The following is a 15,665-nucleotide window of genomic DNA, read 5'->3' as shown; positions in this document are numbered from 1 at the left end:
CACCTGGGCTAGGCAGATGGTCGCCTGGGGGTCGCTCCTGCACTGGAGTTCGGTTCCTTCAGGTCCTGGGGGCTGCGGGTGCAGTGTGGTTTGCAGGCGTCTGGTTCCTTGAAGCAGGCAGTGGTGGTCAGGGGGAACCTCTGGGTTTCCTCTGCAGGTGTCGCTGTGGGGGCTCAGGGGGGGTCAACTCTGGCTACTCACAGGCTTGCAGTCGCCGGGGAGTCCTCCCTGTACTGTTAGTTTTCTGCAGGTCGAGCCGGGGGCGTCTGGTGCAGAGTGGGAAGTCTCACGCTTCCGGCGGGAAACGTGTGGTCTTTAAAAGTTGCTTCTTTGTTGCAAAGAGTTGTAGTTTCTTGAACAGGGCCGCTGTTCTCAGGAGCTTCTTGGTCCTTTAGATGCAGGGTAGTCCTCTGAGGCCTCAGAGGTCGCTGGACCTTGTTGGATGCGTCGCTGTTGCAGTTTTCTTCAAAGTAGGGAGACAGGCCGGTGGGGCTGGGGCAAAATCAGTTGTTGTGTCCGTCTTCACTGCAGGGCTTCAGGTCAGCAGTCCTTCTTTAGGTTGCAGGAATCTATCTTCCTCAGTTTTGGGAGCCCCTAAATACTCAATTTAGGGGGGTGTTTAGGTCTGGGAGGGCAGTAGCCAATGGCTACTGTCCTTGAGGGTGGCTACATCCTCTTTGTGCCTCCTCCCTGTGGGGAGGGGGGGCACATCCCTAATCATATTGGGGGAATCCTCCATCTGCAAAATGGAGGATTTCTAAAAGTAAGTGTCACCTCAGCTCAGGACACCTTAGGGGCTGTCCTGACTGGGGAGTGACTACTCCTTGTTTTCCTCATCTCCTTCAGCCTTGCTGCCAAAAGTGGGGACAGTGGCTGGAGGGGCGGGCATCTCCAGTAGCTGGGATACCCTGTGGTGCTGTAACAAAGGTGGTGAGCCTTTTGAGACTCACCACCAGGTGTTACAGTTCCTGCAGGGGGAGGTGAGAAGCACCTCCACCCAGTACAGGCTTTGTTCTTGGCCACAGAGTGACAAAGGCACTCTCCCTATGTGGCCAGCAACATGTCTGGTGTGTGGCTGGCTGGCAAAAACTAGTCAGCCCACACTGGAAGTTGGGGATGTTTTCAGGGGGAATCTCTAAGATGCCCTCTGGGTGTATTTTTACAATAAAGTGCACACTGGCATCAGTGTGCATTTATTGTGCTGAGAAGTTTGATACCAAACTTCCCAGTTTTCAGTGTAGCCATTATGGTGCAGTTGAGTTCGTGTATGACAGACTCACAGACCATATACTCTTATGGCTACCGTGCACTTAAAATATCTAAGGTTTTGCTTAGATACTGTAGGGGCATAGCGCTCATGCACATATGCCCTCATCTGTGGTATAGTGCACCCTGCCTTAGGGCTGTATGGCCTGCTAGAGGGGTGACTTACCTATGCCACAGGCAGTGTGAGGTTGGCATGGCACCCTGAGGGGAGTGCCGTGTCGACTCAGTCATTTTCTCCTCACCAGCACACACAAGCTGACAAGCAGTGTTTATGTGCTGAGTGAGGGGTCCCTGGGGTGGCATAAGACATGCTGCAGCCCTTAGAGACCTCCCCTGGCATCAGGGCCCTTGGTACCAGGGGGACCAGTTAAGAGGGTCTTACCTGGGTGCCAGGGTTGTGTCAATTGTGGATACAAAGGTACAGTTCAGGGAAAGAACACTGGTGCTGTGGGCTGGTTAGCAGGGTCCCTGCACACTTTCAAATCATAACTTGGCATCAGCAAAGGCAAAAAGTCAGGGGGTAACGATGCCAAGGAGGCATTTCCTTACAGAGGCGATGCAACACCCAGTTGGCAATGCGGTGCTCTCGATGCTCGGACGGTGATGTGGTATCCTTGATTCTGCCAGCAGTGTTGATTCAGATGCACCAGTTCTGATTGGTGCAACGGCATTGATGTGCAGGTTTTGGCAGTTGCAGTACTTTATACCCACTTCCAAGGGCCCTAGACTGGAGTTGCACCACTTGCGGCAAGACATGAAGCAAGGAAAGTCCAGATGTTGAAGGATGAAGAGATGTCTTTGTCTCTCAGTCTTTAGGAGGCAAGACAGCAAGCCCTTGGAGTCATTTTGGTTCTGGGTTGGAGAGATTCAGGTCCAGTCCGTCTCACTACCAGGCAAGGAGGGCAGCAGGTCAACAGAGCAGGAGCCCTGTAGAGTCTAGCATATTGACATTCCTTTTAGCAGTACAACAGTCCTTCTTCCTGGCACAGTATCCACAGGTCCAGAAGTGTACTGAGTTGGTAGGGTCAGAAGTCCAGTTCTTAAACCCAGTGGTGCCTTTGAAATGGGGGAGACTTAAAAGAGAATCCTTTTGAAATGCACAGAGACCGTGCCCTTCTTGCCCTGGCTCGTGACTCACTACAAGGAAGTATGTAACCATGTGTGTGGAGACAGGCACAGTCTATTTAGGTGTGTGAGCTCCTCCCTCTCAATCTGCTGAGGATGGCCCATCAGGATGTTATTGGCCCATCAGTCACACCTAAAGCTCCCTCTGTGTGTGACTATTGGGAGGGTATGCACAAGTCCAGCTGTCATTGTGCTTCAGATATGTAATGGAGACAGGCAGAAGGCACCAGATGGCTAAAGTAAGAAAATTACAATTTTCTGAAAGTGGGAATTGCAGAATTACAATTTAAAATCTGACTGCACCATAAGTTTTGATTTAAAATTGTGATTCCAGAGAACCAATTTTGGGGGTTCCATCTCTTCCCAATTGGAAGTTAAATTTATAAAATGTAGTAAGGTAATCCAGTGTTATCCTTTGGGAGAGACAGACCTTGCAGCATCGAAAAACAAATTTAAGAGTTTTTCACTACTAGGACATGTAAAACTTGAAAGTACATGCCCTGTATTTTTAAATGCACTCCACCCTGCCCTTGCGCTGTTTAGAGCCTATGTTAGGGGAGACTTAAATGTATTAAAAAGGAAGGGTTGGACCTGGCAAAAGGATTAACTTGCCAGGTTGACATGGCAGTTTAAAACTACACATATAGGCTCTACAGTGGCAGGCCTGAGTCATGTTTGAAGAGCTGCGGAAGTGGGTGGCACAGCCAGGGCTGCAGGCTCGCTAGTAACATTTAATTCTGATGGATACAACTACCTGTGGATTCCTCACCTAATGAATTCCCCCCATGCGTAGCATTCGACAGAAACTTCTCTCTAGCTCTGCACGTCGGCCGCCTGACGTCATCTTGGCAATAAGAGGCCCTTGCCGGCGTGCTGACGTCAGTTTCCTTTTTTCCATGCCTTCAATAACGCTTACTTTTCTAGCTACCTGTGTTGTTCGCTCTTCGGAAGGGATACTTTGTGTTTTTTTTCTCGATGTCGGCTCCAAAGAAGTAGGGTTTTAAGCCCTGCAGATAGTGCGGAGGTCGGATGTCGGTGACTGATCCTCACAACGACTGCCTTTGGTGCCTCAGTTCGGATCATGACGTCCAGGGATGCGGGTCATGTCAGAAGATGAATCCAAAGGCATTGAAGGAGCATGAGGCTAAGCTATTTTTAGCCAAGTCGAAGAAGGAGAGGAAGCAGCACCGTGGTTCGTCCTCAGGGAAGTTGACTCATAAGAAACGGCGTCACCGTGACTCTCGGTGTCGGACGGAGTCGAGGTCTCTATCGACTCGGCGCCGTAAGTCTTGGGAAGTGAGTCCGACGGTGTCCCCACAGCCAGTGACTCCGCAGACGTCCCCGGTGCCGTCAGTTTTCGAGGTTGTGGAGCCTTAGTCATCAGGCTTCTCCGGCGCATCCAGGCGCGCAAGAGTCCAGCCTGGCACCGGCTCCTCAGGGCTATCCTTCGTTCCCGGCTCTGGGGACGGGTCCAGCTGCATTTCTCAATGCCATGTTTACCATATTCCAAAATATGGCTCCGGGAGGTGGTGCGCCAGCTGGCCCCACCGGTCCCTCGCATTCAATCTCGGCGTTTCGGCTCCGTACAGGCCGACGCCGTTTATGCCGTTCTGTCCGGCAGGAGACTCTAACCAGGCGCCTAACCCGGCGGCGCAGCCATCGACGTCGAAGGAGAGACCTTAGACGCTGTTGTCGGAGGAGATGGAGCCTCGAGGCCGGATGGCGTTGTCGGATGCAGGGCCTTTGTTCATGGCGCCGGTGAATCCATCTGCAGCGTCGGGAGGATCCGGCGATCCTGTCATGACGCCTTCTCAGCGCCATTCACCGACGTCGTTGCACTCCATGTCGACGCCGGGCTCGAGTCCCAAGTTGAGATCCAGGTGGAAGGCCCTCAGGTTGCTGGAGGAAAGGGAATACCGGCAACAATTCCTTGAGCAGGGGGAAGATTGCTGATCCCCAGAGTGAGTTTCCAGGACTGGATACAGTGAGCGGGCTTGATACTTCCCCAGAATGGGATCTGGCCTCCCCAGGGGAGTATACGGAGGAGGCAGCCACCTTTCACTCAGTCATTAGAAAGGCTGCAACTTTTATGGAACTTCCTTTACCTACAGCTCAGGTTAAAACCAACCTGTTGACGGAAGTTCTGCACCCTGCTACAACCATGGCGGATCCTGTTTTGCCATTTAATGAGGCTCTTATGGAACCAATAGAAGAGGTGTGGAAGAAGTCTGTCACCTCTTCGGCTGTCAGTAGGTCATTGGCCAGACGTTATAGTTCTGCACCGGGGGACCCTGATTTTTTGTCGAAACATCCTTCTCCAGAGAGTCTGGTCGTGCAGGCATCCTGTTCTTCGAGGTCTGGCCCGGGATCTTTTCCGGGAGTTCCATCTGACTGAGAATCCAAGCGCATGGAACAGTCAGCCAAGAAAGTGTTTTTGTCGTGCAGCATGGCGTTAAAAATTGCCAATTCTACCTGTATTCTTGGCAGGTACATACATGCTATAATGGACGCGGCAAAGACCGTTCTACCATACATGCCCCAGGACTTGCATGGCCTACTCTGACGCCCAGGCGGCGGCTACGCAAGTCATTCAGTCAGGGCTCGATACCATGGACTCTTTTCTAAGAGCCACGGGGACCTCTGTTGCCACCAGGCGCCATGCGTGGTTGCGCACATCTGGATTTTCTTCGGACGTTCAGGCCACGTTGTTGGATTTGCCTTTTGATGGGGCAAAACTGTTTGGATCTAAAGTGGACTCTGCGCTAGAGCGCTTTAAGGAATGTAGGGCCACTGCTAGGTCATTGGGTCTGCAGGCTGCTTCCACCCCATTTCGATCATTTAGGCAGCTGCGAGTTTTTGGAAGAGGAGCTTCCTTTCGTGGGAGATCACAGCAGCCAGGACAGCAGTCTTCAAGCCTCTCTTATCAATCATTTAGGGGGCGGGTTAGGGTCTGCACTAGAGGGGCCACCCAGCAGCAGCACCCTTCCTCTACCTCCTGAAGGGTTGCCGCCACAAGGAAAGCAGCCTTCGTCCTCTTGCCATTGTCTCCCATGTCTCTCTGGTAGGGGGGAGGCTTTCTCTTTTTCTTCCCACGTGGGAGTCCATAACATCAGATTCCCGGGTCATCAGTGTGGTGAGAAAAGGCTATGCTCTTCCCTTTCAGGAGATTCCCTTCCCTTCCCTCCCCGTCCTTCCTTTTGTTCAGAAGATCATCTCCTGTTGCTAGTACAGGAGGTTCTGTCCCTGTTGCTGAAGGTCGCAGTGGCGTTGGTTCCAGAGCAGGAGAGGGGTCAGGTGTTCTATTCCAGGTACTTTCTGATTCCCAAAAAGGATGGTCGTCTGAGACCTATCTTGGACCTGAGGATATTGAATCTGTTCTTCAAACAGGAGAAATTTACTCTAGCACAGGTGCTTATGGTGTTGAACAAGGAGGATTGGATGGTGTCGGTCGACTTGCAGGATGCTTATTTTCACATTCCCATTCTGAAGTCGCACAGGAAGTATCTCCGGGTTGTGGTAGGATCGCAGCACTACCAGTTTGCGGTCCTTCCTTTTGGTCTTACTCCCGCACTTTACAAAGGTGATGGCGGTTGTTGCAGCAGACCTCAGGAGGAAAGGGATAGCAGTATTCCCTTACCTGGACGATTGGTTGATCAAAGCCGAGTCTCTGGGGCTTGTGTTGCATCATCTGCAGCTGACAACCCACTTGTTGTTCAGTCTGGGTTTTTCAATAAATGTGCCCAAATCTCACCTAAAGCCCTCTCAACGCCTGCCCCTGTTCATAGGGGCAGTACTGGACACGACATTGAATCAGGCCTTTCCTCCGCCACAGCGGATCCAGGACATTCAGGCGTTGATTCCGATGTTTCAAGAAGGAGCGGTAGTTCCAGTCCTCGAGGTCCTTCGTCTGCTCGGCCTGTTCGCTTCTTGAATTCTGTTGGTCACTCATGCACGCTGGCACATGAGGGCTCTTCAGTGGTGCTTCCACAGGCAGTGGTTTCAGCACAGAGGAGATCTCAGGGAGTCGATAAGGATCTCCAGAGACACTGCAGCGGATCTCTGATGGTGGGCTGCGGATGGCAACCTCTCTAGTAGAGCAGTTTTTGCTGCCTCCTCCGGTGACAAGGGTGATAACGGATGCCTCCACTTTGGGGAGGGGAGCTCATCTGGGGGATCTGGAGATCAAGGTTCGTTGGTCTCCAGTAGAGCAGATGTTTCATACCAATCTGCTGGAACTGCGGGCGATTCGTTTGGCCCTCAAGGCCTTCCTCCCTTCCCTTCGCGGGCAGTCGGTTCAGGTTCTAATTGACAACATGACCGCGATGTGGTATATCAGCAAGCAGGGAGGTGTAGGGTTGTACCGTCTTTGCAGAGAGGCTCTGCGACTCTGGTCCTGGGCTCGGGACCATCAGCTTTGCGTAATAGCAAAGCATCTGGCCGGGGTTCAAAACCTGCGGGCGGATAGTCTGTTGTTTCTTCTCAGACTACCACGAGTGGCGAATGCATCTGGATCTGGTTCTTTACATCTTTTGGATGTGGGGGTTTTCCCCGAATAGACCTGTTTGCCACTCGGGAGAACGCGCACTGTCGTCATTCTGCAGCCTTCAGTATCCGATGCAAGGAGCGTTGGGGGACGCTTTTCAGATGTCCTGGTGCGACCAGTTGCTATCCGTGTTCCCCACCCCCTTGATTTCTCGGGTTTTGAGGAAGATTCACCAAGACCTGGCCCAAGTCCTTCTAATAGCTCCGGATTGGCCACGAAGGGTGTGGTATGCAGACCTACTCCAACTCTCGCTGTGCCCTCCGCTCCGTCTCCCTCTCAGGGCAACCTCCTCTCGCAGTCGCAGGGGCAGGTTCTACACCCCCACCTCCAGAGCCTGCACCTTTATGCCTGGAGATTTAACGGGGCAACCTGAGTCCTTTTTCTCTCCCGCCAGAGGTGGTGGACGTTCTTTTATCGGCCAGACGACACTCCACCAAATCGGTCTATGCTAGTAGGTGGGCTAAATTTGTTCATTGGTGTGGAGAGCAGCAAATTAATCCCTTAGGTGCCCATCTATCAGATATATTTTTATTTGCTTTGTTGTTGGCACAGCATGGTTGTGCTGTGGCCACTGTATCTTTCGGCTCTTTCAGCATTCTTATGTCTTCCTGATCGACCCTCTGTTCAAATCTCCTTTGGTTTTAAGATTTTTGAAGGGGCTTACTAATAGGTTTCCTCCCACTCCTTTTATCATGCCACAGTGAGACTTGAATCTGGTGTTGACTTTTTTGATGGGCTCTCCCTTTGAGCCTCTTCATTTTTGTCCCTTGAGGTATTTGATTTTAAAAACTGTTGCCGACAGCCATTACGTCGGCTAGACATGTAAGTGAGCTCCAGGCCCTTTCTGTTAGTCCGTCATTTGCAACTTTTCATAAAGACAGGATGGTTTTGAGGACCAGGGCGGCTTTCTTACCCAAGGTAGTGTCTCCGTTTCACTTGGGACAATACATCACTCTCTCGACGTTCTACCTTCCTCCGCATCCATCTAAGGAGGAGTAAAGACTCCATCGTCTGGACCCCAGGAGGGCTCTCAGCTTTTTAATTGACAGGATGAGAGAGTTCCGCTTGGATGACCAACTCGTTATTCGATACGTGGGGAAGAGGAAGGGGAAGGCCGTCCACAACGAACGCTCTCCAGTTGGGTCATTCTTTGTATTAAAATATGTTACTCATTGGCGAAGAAGGATCCTCCTGAGTGAATCAGAGCCCATTCCACCAGGGCCAAGTCGACCTCATCGGCTGTGGCCAGAGGTGTTCTGGTGGCGGACATCTGTAAGGCCGCGACTTGGTCTTCCATCCACACCTTTGTAAAGCATTATTGTCTGTATTCGGAGGTGCGGAGGGATGGCCATTTTGCGCGTCTGTGCTGCAGGAGTTCCTGTAGTGACCAGACAGACACCCTCCTCCGAGGTGGTACTGCTTTGGGACTCTATTCATTAGGTGAGGAATCCCCAGGTAGTTGTATCCATCAGAAGAGCAAGTTACTTACCTTCGATAACGCTTTTTCTGGTGGATACACTAGCTACCTGTGGATTCCTCACGGTCCCTCCCACCTCCCCGTTGTCAGTCTGGCCATACCGGGATTGCTTTGGGTGTGCACTTCAGTGTCTTAATTTCTATATTTGTATATATGTACATGCATACATAGTTGCATTTCTGGTTATTTGCAAGTTTTCAAACTGGTTCATGATGGTATGCACCTTTTACGGAGGTCTATAAAGGTTTATGTAAAGGTTTTCTATAAAGGTTTATTGCTTATGATCATGGAGTGTTTAGATTGTTGATGTTTTTCTATTTGTCTCAAAGGCACGTTAAAAATGGCATAAACTGACGTCAGCACGCCGGCGAGGGCCTCTTATTGCCACGATGACATCAGGCGGAGCCGCGTGAAGTCGGGCAATTGTGACGTCCTCGTCGACGTGCATAGTTAGAGAGAAGTTTCCGTCGAATGCTACGCATGGGGAGAATTCATTAGGTGAGGAATCCACAGGTAGCTAGTGTATCCACCAGAAAAAGCGTTACGAAAGGTAAGTAACTTGCTCTTTACAGGCCCTGGGCACAGGTAGTGCATTTTACTAGGGACTTAAAAGTAAATCAAATACGCCAGTTGTGGATGTGTTAAAGATAACATGCTTTAAGCAGGGAGGGCGTGCACTTTAGCACTGGTTAGCAGTCCTAAAGCCAGCAAAAACAAGCTTACAAAACAGGAGCTGTTATGGCAAAAAAGTTGGGGGAAACCATGCCAAGAATGCCAGGTCTAACACCCATCAATCAGAATAAGAAAAATGGACAGACCAACTTCAACAATTCCACAAGAGGATTCTGCTCAAGAACACCTCACTCAGTAAATTTATCTCCTAGACCTATTTCTCAGTAAATCCTGCAACTCAGCCATTGGAACCAGAGTTAACAGTTTCATCATACACTGAACATCCTTTGTAGTCCGCTTCCAAAATACTCAACCTCAAGAAGACAGTATCCTCAGTCTCGTTCACCAGCTAGGTCTTATTCCACTGAATTATTCTACATACACTCCTACCTCTCCGGAAGCATCACCGTTATCTCAAAAAGCTGACATTTTTACTTTTGAAGATGTACTAGTCAGAGGTGCTAACAAACTAAACATTAAATTGCAAGCACCATGGACAACAGTCTCTAATTATGGAGACTCTGCAACCAAGAGCTTCACCAAGACCTACCTCAACTTTGGTATAGGGGTTTGCAGAACTTGCTGAACAAAAAGTTCTTTCAACATGCACTATTAAGGCTGCAACTCATGTGCGTCTCAAAAAAATAGGAAGTGTCAAAACAAGATCATATCTACCTAAGACTAGATCTCAAGCCAAACTCTGTAATAGTCTGTCATAAGAAAGAAACATCCTTCAGCTCCAGAGACTTCACTCCCTCCTGAAAAGTAAAGTAAGAGACTAGATACAGTAAGAAGGAAAACATGAAATTCTGCAGCTGTGATTTTTGTATTTTTTTTTAAAAGAATTCTAGAGCACCTGCTCTATTAGATCTAATCGAGTGCTCTGGGCATCTCTCACTAAGTTTGCAGATGATCTTCCTAAAGACAGAAAACAAGGTTTCATGGATATTGTTCAAGAGGGTCAAACTGTCTAAAAATAATCTATCAGTTAATCCATAGATGAAGCATATCTGGCCATAACACAATTCTGTAATGGTATATCTCTTCGCAGGTTGTCTTGGCTTAGAGGGATTGCCCTAAAACCAGATGCTCAGTTGAAAATCATGAACCTTCCTTTCACTGGACCAGCCCTTTTGTATCCCACACAAGTGAAGAAATGGCGAGAATGAAGAAAGCGGCAGAAATCCTCAAAGCAGTGGGTTTAGATGAGAATATTTCTATCATTCCCAGTACCATCGCAGGGACTATAAATTGCAGTCCAGACAGAGTTCTCTCCCCTCAACCGTCTTGCTGTCGATCCCAAGGTCTTCCATAGCAACATTAACAATTCCATCCTAGGAATAATTGAGGAAGAGGTCCACAACAACACCAGCAGACACACAGGCAGTACTCTTCCAGATCACAACCAGCATCTATACGGTGAGACTCACACTCCTCCTGTTATGTTTACTACTCCAGCAGAAGGTAGTGTTTCACATCACTTAGAGTGGAGATTGATAACCACCAACAAATGGGTCCTGCAGATCTTCCTGAATGGCTAGACCATCCTGTTTAAACATCCTCCACCTTCAGTGCCTCCAGAATCCGCACCAAAACATCAATTGCTACAATTAAAAAAGGAGTTGTCTCCACCTTAACATGAGCAATTGAACCAGTTCCTTTACCTCTAAAAGGAAAAGGTATCTGTTCATGATATGTTTTGGTACCCAAGAAAAGCCAACAAAGGAAGTCCAGGCTTATACTTGACATAAGGCAAACAAATATATCAAGAGACACAATTTCAGGATGCTAGCCCTGCATCGGGTCAATGAAAGGAGACTGAATCTGTTTGATGGATCTCCAGGAAGCTTATTATTTTCACATGCCCATAGTGAAAAAATACCGACAATTCTTAAGATTTGAAGTGGGAGAAGCCCATTATCTTTACACAGTCCTTCCATTCAATCTGAAGTCCATGCGCAGAACATTATCCAAATGCTCGACAGTGGTTGCAGCTGTCATCCGAAGAAAGAGAATTTACATTTACCCTATATAGATCATTGAATGATAAAGGCACATTGTTATTATCAAGCAAAGTTGGATTTCTACATAATGACAAAACCTTTGACAAGTATGCGCTTGCGTATCTGTCACAAAATAAGTTTCTTCACCTCATCAACATCTTGGTTACCAAGGAGCCACTCTGGATGCTAAAAAAGGAGATGTGTTTCCTAGTCAGTCTGCCAGTTTTCGGAAATGTCACCACCTGCTCCAGTTGTCGCATCACAGACAGATGATGTCCCCTCTAGTAGGGTTCATGGCGTCTTGCACATCTCATAATGAGACCTTTACAACAGTGCCACAAACACCAATAGTCCAAATGGAAGGACAGTTGGGGAGATTAACTTTCTTACCACACATGCCAAATAATCCTTGATGTATTGCAAGAACCACAACTTACTGAAGAGAATCCCCTTATTCCGGGATCTTCCAAAACACAGTTGTCACAGATGCTTCCCTGACCGGATGTGGAGCACATTCACAAAATATTACAGTACAAGGACAGTGGCAGCAAAAGGATCAATTGTACCAAATGTTCTGGTACTGAAAGTGGTTGTCTAACCTTGAAGGCTTTTGCACCATTCCTAATTTCCAGCAGGATACTTATTCAAACGGACAATATCACAGCAATACACTTTCTAAAAAGCAAGGGGGGCACCAGATAAACGCTTCTGTCTCTGTAAGCTCAAACAATCAGACATTGGCTACTGGCAAGGAATCTATTGATTCAAGCTACTTAATTACCAGGCATCCAAAATTAAGCAGATCTGCTAAGCAGGTACTTCATAGTCTGACGAATAGGAGATTTAGTAAGTATTTTTCAAGACTGGGGATTTCCTGACGTAAATTTATTTGCCACAGGAGAAAAACTCAAAATGCCCAAACTCTGCAAGTAGAAAGTGGGCACCAAACTTGTTGGGCAGTGCCCTTTTGATTGGTTGAATTTTTCTCTATGCCTTTCGTCCGATCCCATTAATTCCACCAATAGTAATCAAATTCAAAGCATTGGATGCCTTAAAGATACTAATGTCACCAGAGTGTTGCAGACAATTGTATCTAGAGCTACTTCACCTCTCTATCAAACTTCACTAGAGGTTGCTGTGCAAATACAGCCTTTTGTGGAGCATGTAAGAGAAAGCTTTTCACCCTACCATACACTCATTGAGTTTTGGAGGCATGTCTCTTGAAATAATTCAGTAAGGACACTTAAATCTTCCTCTAGACTGTATGACCATTCTCAAGGAAGTGAAACGTCTGAGCACAAGAGCATTTTGGGATTTTAAGTGACAAAGGTGTATCATCTGGTGTCTTCAGAATAACAATGATGCAATTTAACGCCAAGATGTTATTTTCACTTGGCATGATCAAAATTACAAATCAACTCGGTAAAAGTATGTTTAGCTGCCATAACAGCATACTGAAAAGGACAGAATCAAAGATGCTTTTCTACTACATCATTTGGTAAAGACTTTTTAGAAGCATTGGAAAATTATTTTTCTCCTAATAGGCAGCCTGGTCCTCCTTGCGAATTAAATCTAGATTTATACAAATTAATAGCTGCTCCTTTGGGCCTAAGCACAAGAACACCATGTGGCATTTCACCTAAAAGGTAGCCTTTTTAGTAGCTATTACCTCAGCTAGAAGAGTTAACGAGCTGCAAGCTCTGTCTTCTGTAAAACCAGTTACAGTTTTTCACAGAAATAGAGTAGAATTGAGAATGCATTCTTTTTTGCTAAAGGTTGGCAGATTTTTACATTAATCAAACAATTTCACTTTGGGTGTTTTTCAATGACCCTTTTTCACCAGCAGAAAGGACTCTTTGCTCTTTAGATGAACAAACCGGTTGTTCATAAATTATCCATCTTTAAGAACTGATATGGCTTCACCTAAGCAAACGATAGCTAAATGGATAGTTTCCTGTATTATTCTTACCAATAGGCTAACAAGTCTTTACCATGTAAAACTAGAGCTCATTATACTTGTAAGTCTGCATCAGCTGCCTGGATTAGAAAATACCAATTACAGAAATTTGTAAAGCAGCTGCATGGAAATCTGTTCATACCTTCACTAGACATTATTGTTTAGATAAAGATTCAAGAGCTGATTCTTTACTAGATCATGCAACCTTAAAAATCTGTTTAATTGTGTGGTCCTTAATTGTCACACACCTACTTAGACAAAATGTTATTTTTCTATAGATTTGGATCGACCCCTGCAAGTTAGGGATATGCTTCCAATTCTATTTTAGGTTTATGACCATCAGTGAGGATTCTATGATGGAGAAAGTTATTTATTTGTATTTCTAGTTCTGCATTGTAGTTATCCTCACTGAAGTTATAAACAACCCTCCTTGGTGGTCAATATGTTTCTTATTTTTCTTTTTAATCCATTACCTCCATTCAAAAACAACTGAAGCCGTGAGGCAATCTTCCAGTACAGTACAGTGTTTGTTAGGAAGGGAAGTAGCTGGCTCCGTAAAGTAACAGTGTATTTTTCTTGCAGTCCTTGAACTCTTGAGCGGACCGCCTCCTTTTTTCTTTCATTTTTTGTTCTCTGCATGTGCTCAATATGAGTTTTAGAATTGAACTCGGAGTTGCCTCTTTTCAGATGCTGCAATGTCATCAAATTCTATTGATTAGATGCCTTTAATTCTACAGGGAAAAAAACAGTAAAAAGCAGGTCTGTCCTAGTTTTTAATGAAAGTAACTCTAATTCTGTGGCCATTGAGATGGTTAACTCCATCTAAAGAATGACCTTCAGTACCTGAAGAAAAAGTATTCCGGTATCCTCACAAATACCTGGGAATATTCTAGGTTTATGACTTCAGTGAGGATACCAACAATGCAGAACTAGGGATACAAGTAAGGTACATTTCCTTCTTTCATGGCCAAAGACATTTATGTAAGCAGTCTTTGCAGATGTTAGATTTTTTTGACCGTTCCTCTGTCTCTACAGTGACCTCTCATGGATTACACTTCAGATGATAACATTTTAGACCAGTAGCTTTTAAACTTACAATTAAATCAAAATCCAGTGATCATACTAATTCACCCTTATAAGTAGTTGGGAAAAAATTAACCACTATGTAGCAACTCAGAAGTAGTATCAAGAATCCTGACAAATGAGGAACGTAGATGCTGCAGAGCAATAGAACAGTATAGTGGTTTTAAAGCAAAGAGCCAAGAAACATAAGAGAATTATCCACACAAAATAAAACAGTAATTTTGTCATGTGATGACCTCCTATTTGAAATGACAGATGGTTTCATTTTTGTTTAGGTTAAATTATTTTGTCAGGTGATTAATCTTTATCTAGAAGGCATTACGATAGCTCACTCTACTAGAGAATTGTCCACTGTGGAAGACGTTGGGTAATGACCAGCTAAGAGCTTATTTGACTTTGTATTGCCTTTGTGTCATTTCACTTCTGCATATTACTTTATGAATGATTTGATCTGATGGGTAGGTGGGTTGAAAATCAATGACTTGGGTATGTGCCTTTGCTCCTTATTATGGCTTTAAATACCATGAAGCTGGAGTCCTTCTTTAATTCTGCCGCAATTAACAAAATAAGTATCCATTTTCATTGGTTCAGAATGATTGTATAGGAAATATGGTGCTAGATCAGTTGTAGTTTCAGCATTTTTGTGACCTTAATACAGTTGAGGCCACTGAAAATAAAGCTGTACAACCAGATGCCTGGCTATTTAGTTAATTAGTGAGGTAATTTATGGATGATACCATTGAAGCTAAAGCATTGCTTAACTGTCAGTGATTAATTTATTTATTTTCTTTGTACTAAAATCACACGAATGTGTCATACTTCTCAGGTTCCTGCTCATGACTTTTTGAATTTCATATCATATAGGCTTGTTATACTTCAAATAATCATAGTGGATGGGGTTACAGGAGGTGCAGGTGTTGGTGCCTAGGGAAAATATAGTTACAGCCCTTAAAGCTGGGCAATAGCAAAACGGTAGAAGTCTATATGATTGTTACCTGTTCTGTCTGTATGCTCTGAATTGTGTTGAGGTATGCTAATGTTTTTATCTGGTTGTTTTAGCTCTTGTTCGGCACATGTCTTCTAGCAGTGTCCCTGGTTCCTCTGGACAGGGTATGATATACTACGTATTTGTTGGAGTTGCGGCCGCCGGTGGAGGATTTTATGTAAGTGTCACCTTGTCTTTTGACATAAGTAATCATAACCATTTTAAGTTAACCAACCAATGTTTTTAGCCTAAATTGTTATTAAAATGCTGCTGTTATAAAAATGCTTTTGTTCGTTTGCCTTTATTTGTGTTTTCCTGCCATTCTCCGTTGACATCCGTGTGACATCCTAAGGTTCAGTGGCCTAAATTGAAAATCCTGTATTGCCTGTATTAGAGAGTCCCTACAAAGTATAAAGACCTTAAAGACGGAATCTCACTATTATTTGGAAACAATATTGTATAAGTTAATCTTTGATATAACTTGTTTATCAATGCCAACAAAACATTATCATATATAGTGTCATTATTCAGAATGTGTCTGTACCTCAGTTTGG

General features: G+C 45.8%; 1 protein-coding gene across 1 annotated transcript in view; it reads left to right on the top strand.

Moving 5' to 3' along the window:
- Positions 1-15,665, top strand: part of MGARP (mitochondria localized glutamic acid rich protein) — a 225,394-nt gene that overhangs the window by 85,700 nt on the left and 124,029 nt on the right. Inside the window, exon 2 of the mRNA XM_069234174.1 lies at positions 15,186-15,289. Coding sequence (XP_069090275.1) covers positions 15,186-15,289 — 104 coding nt within the window. The remainder of the gene's footprint in view (positions 1-15,185; positions 15,290-15,665) is intronic.

The sequence above is a fragment of the Pleurodeles waltl genome, chromosome 1_2 (assembly GCF_031143425.1).
Source record: "Pleurodeles waltl isolate 20211129_DDA chromosome 1_2, aPleWal1.hap1.20221129, whole genome shotgun sequence".
NCBI lineage: Eukaryota > Metazoa > Chordata > Amphibia > Caudata > Salamandridae > Pleurodeles > Pleurodeles waltl.
Note: the sequence above shows the minus strand (reverse complement) of the source record. Positions and strands in the feature narration are given on the sequence as shown.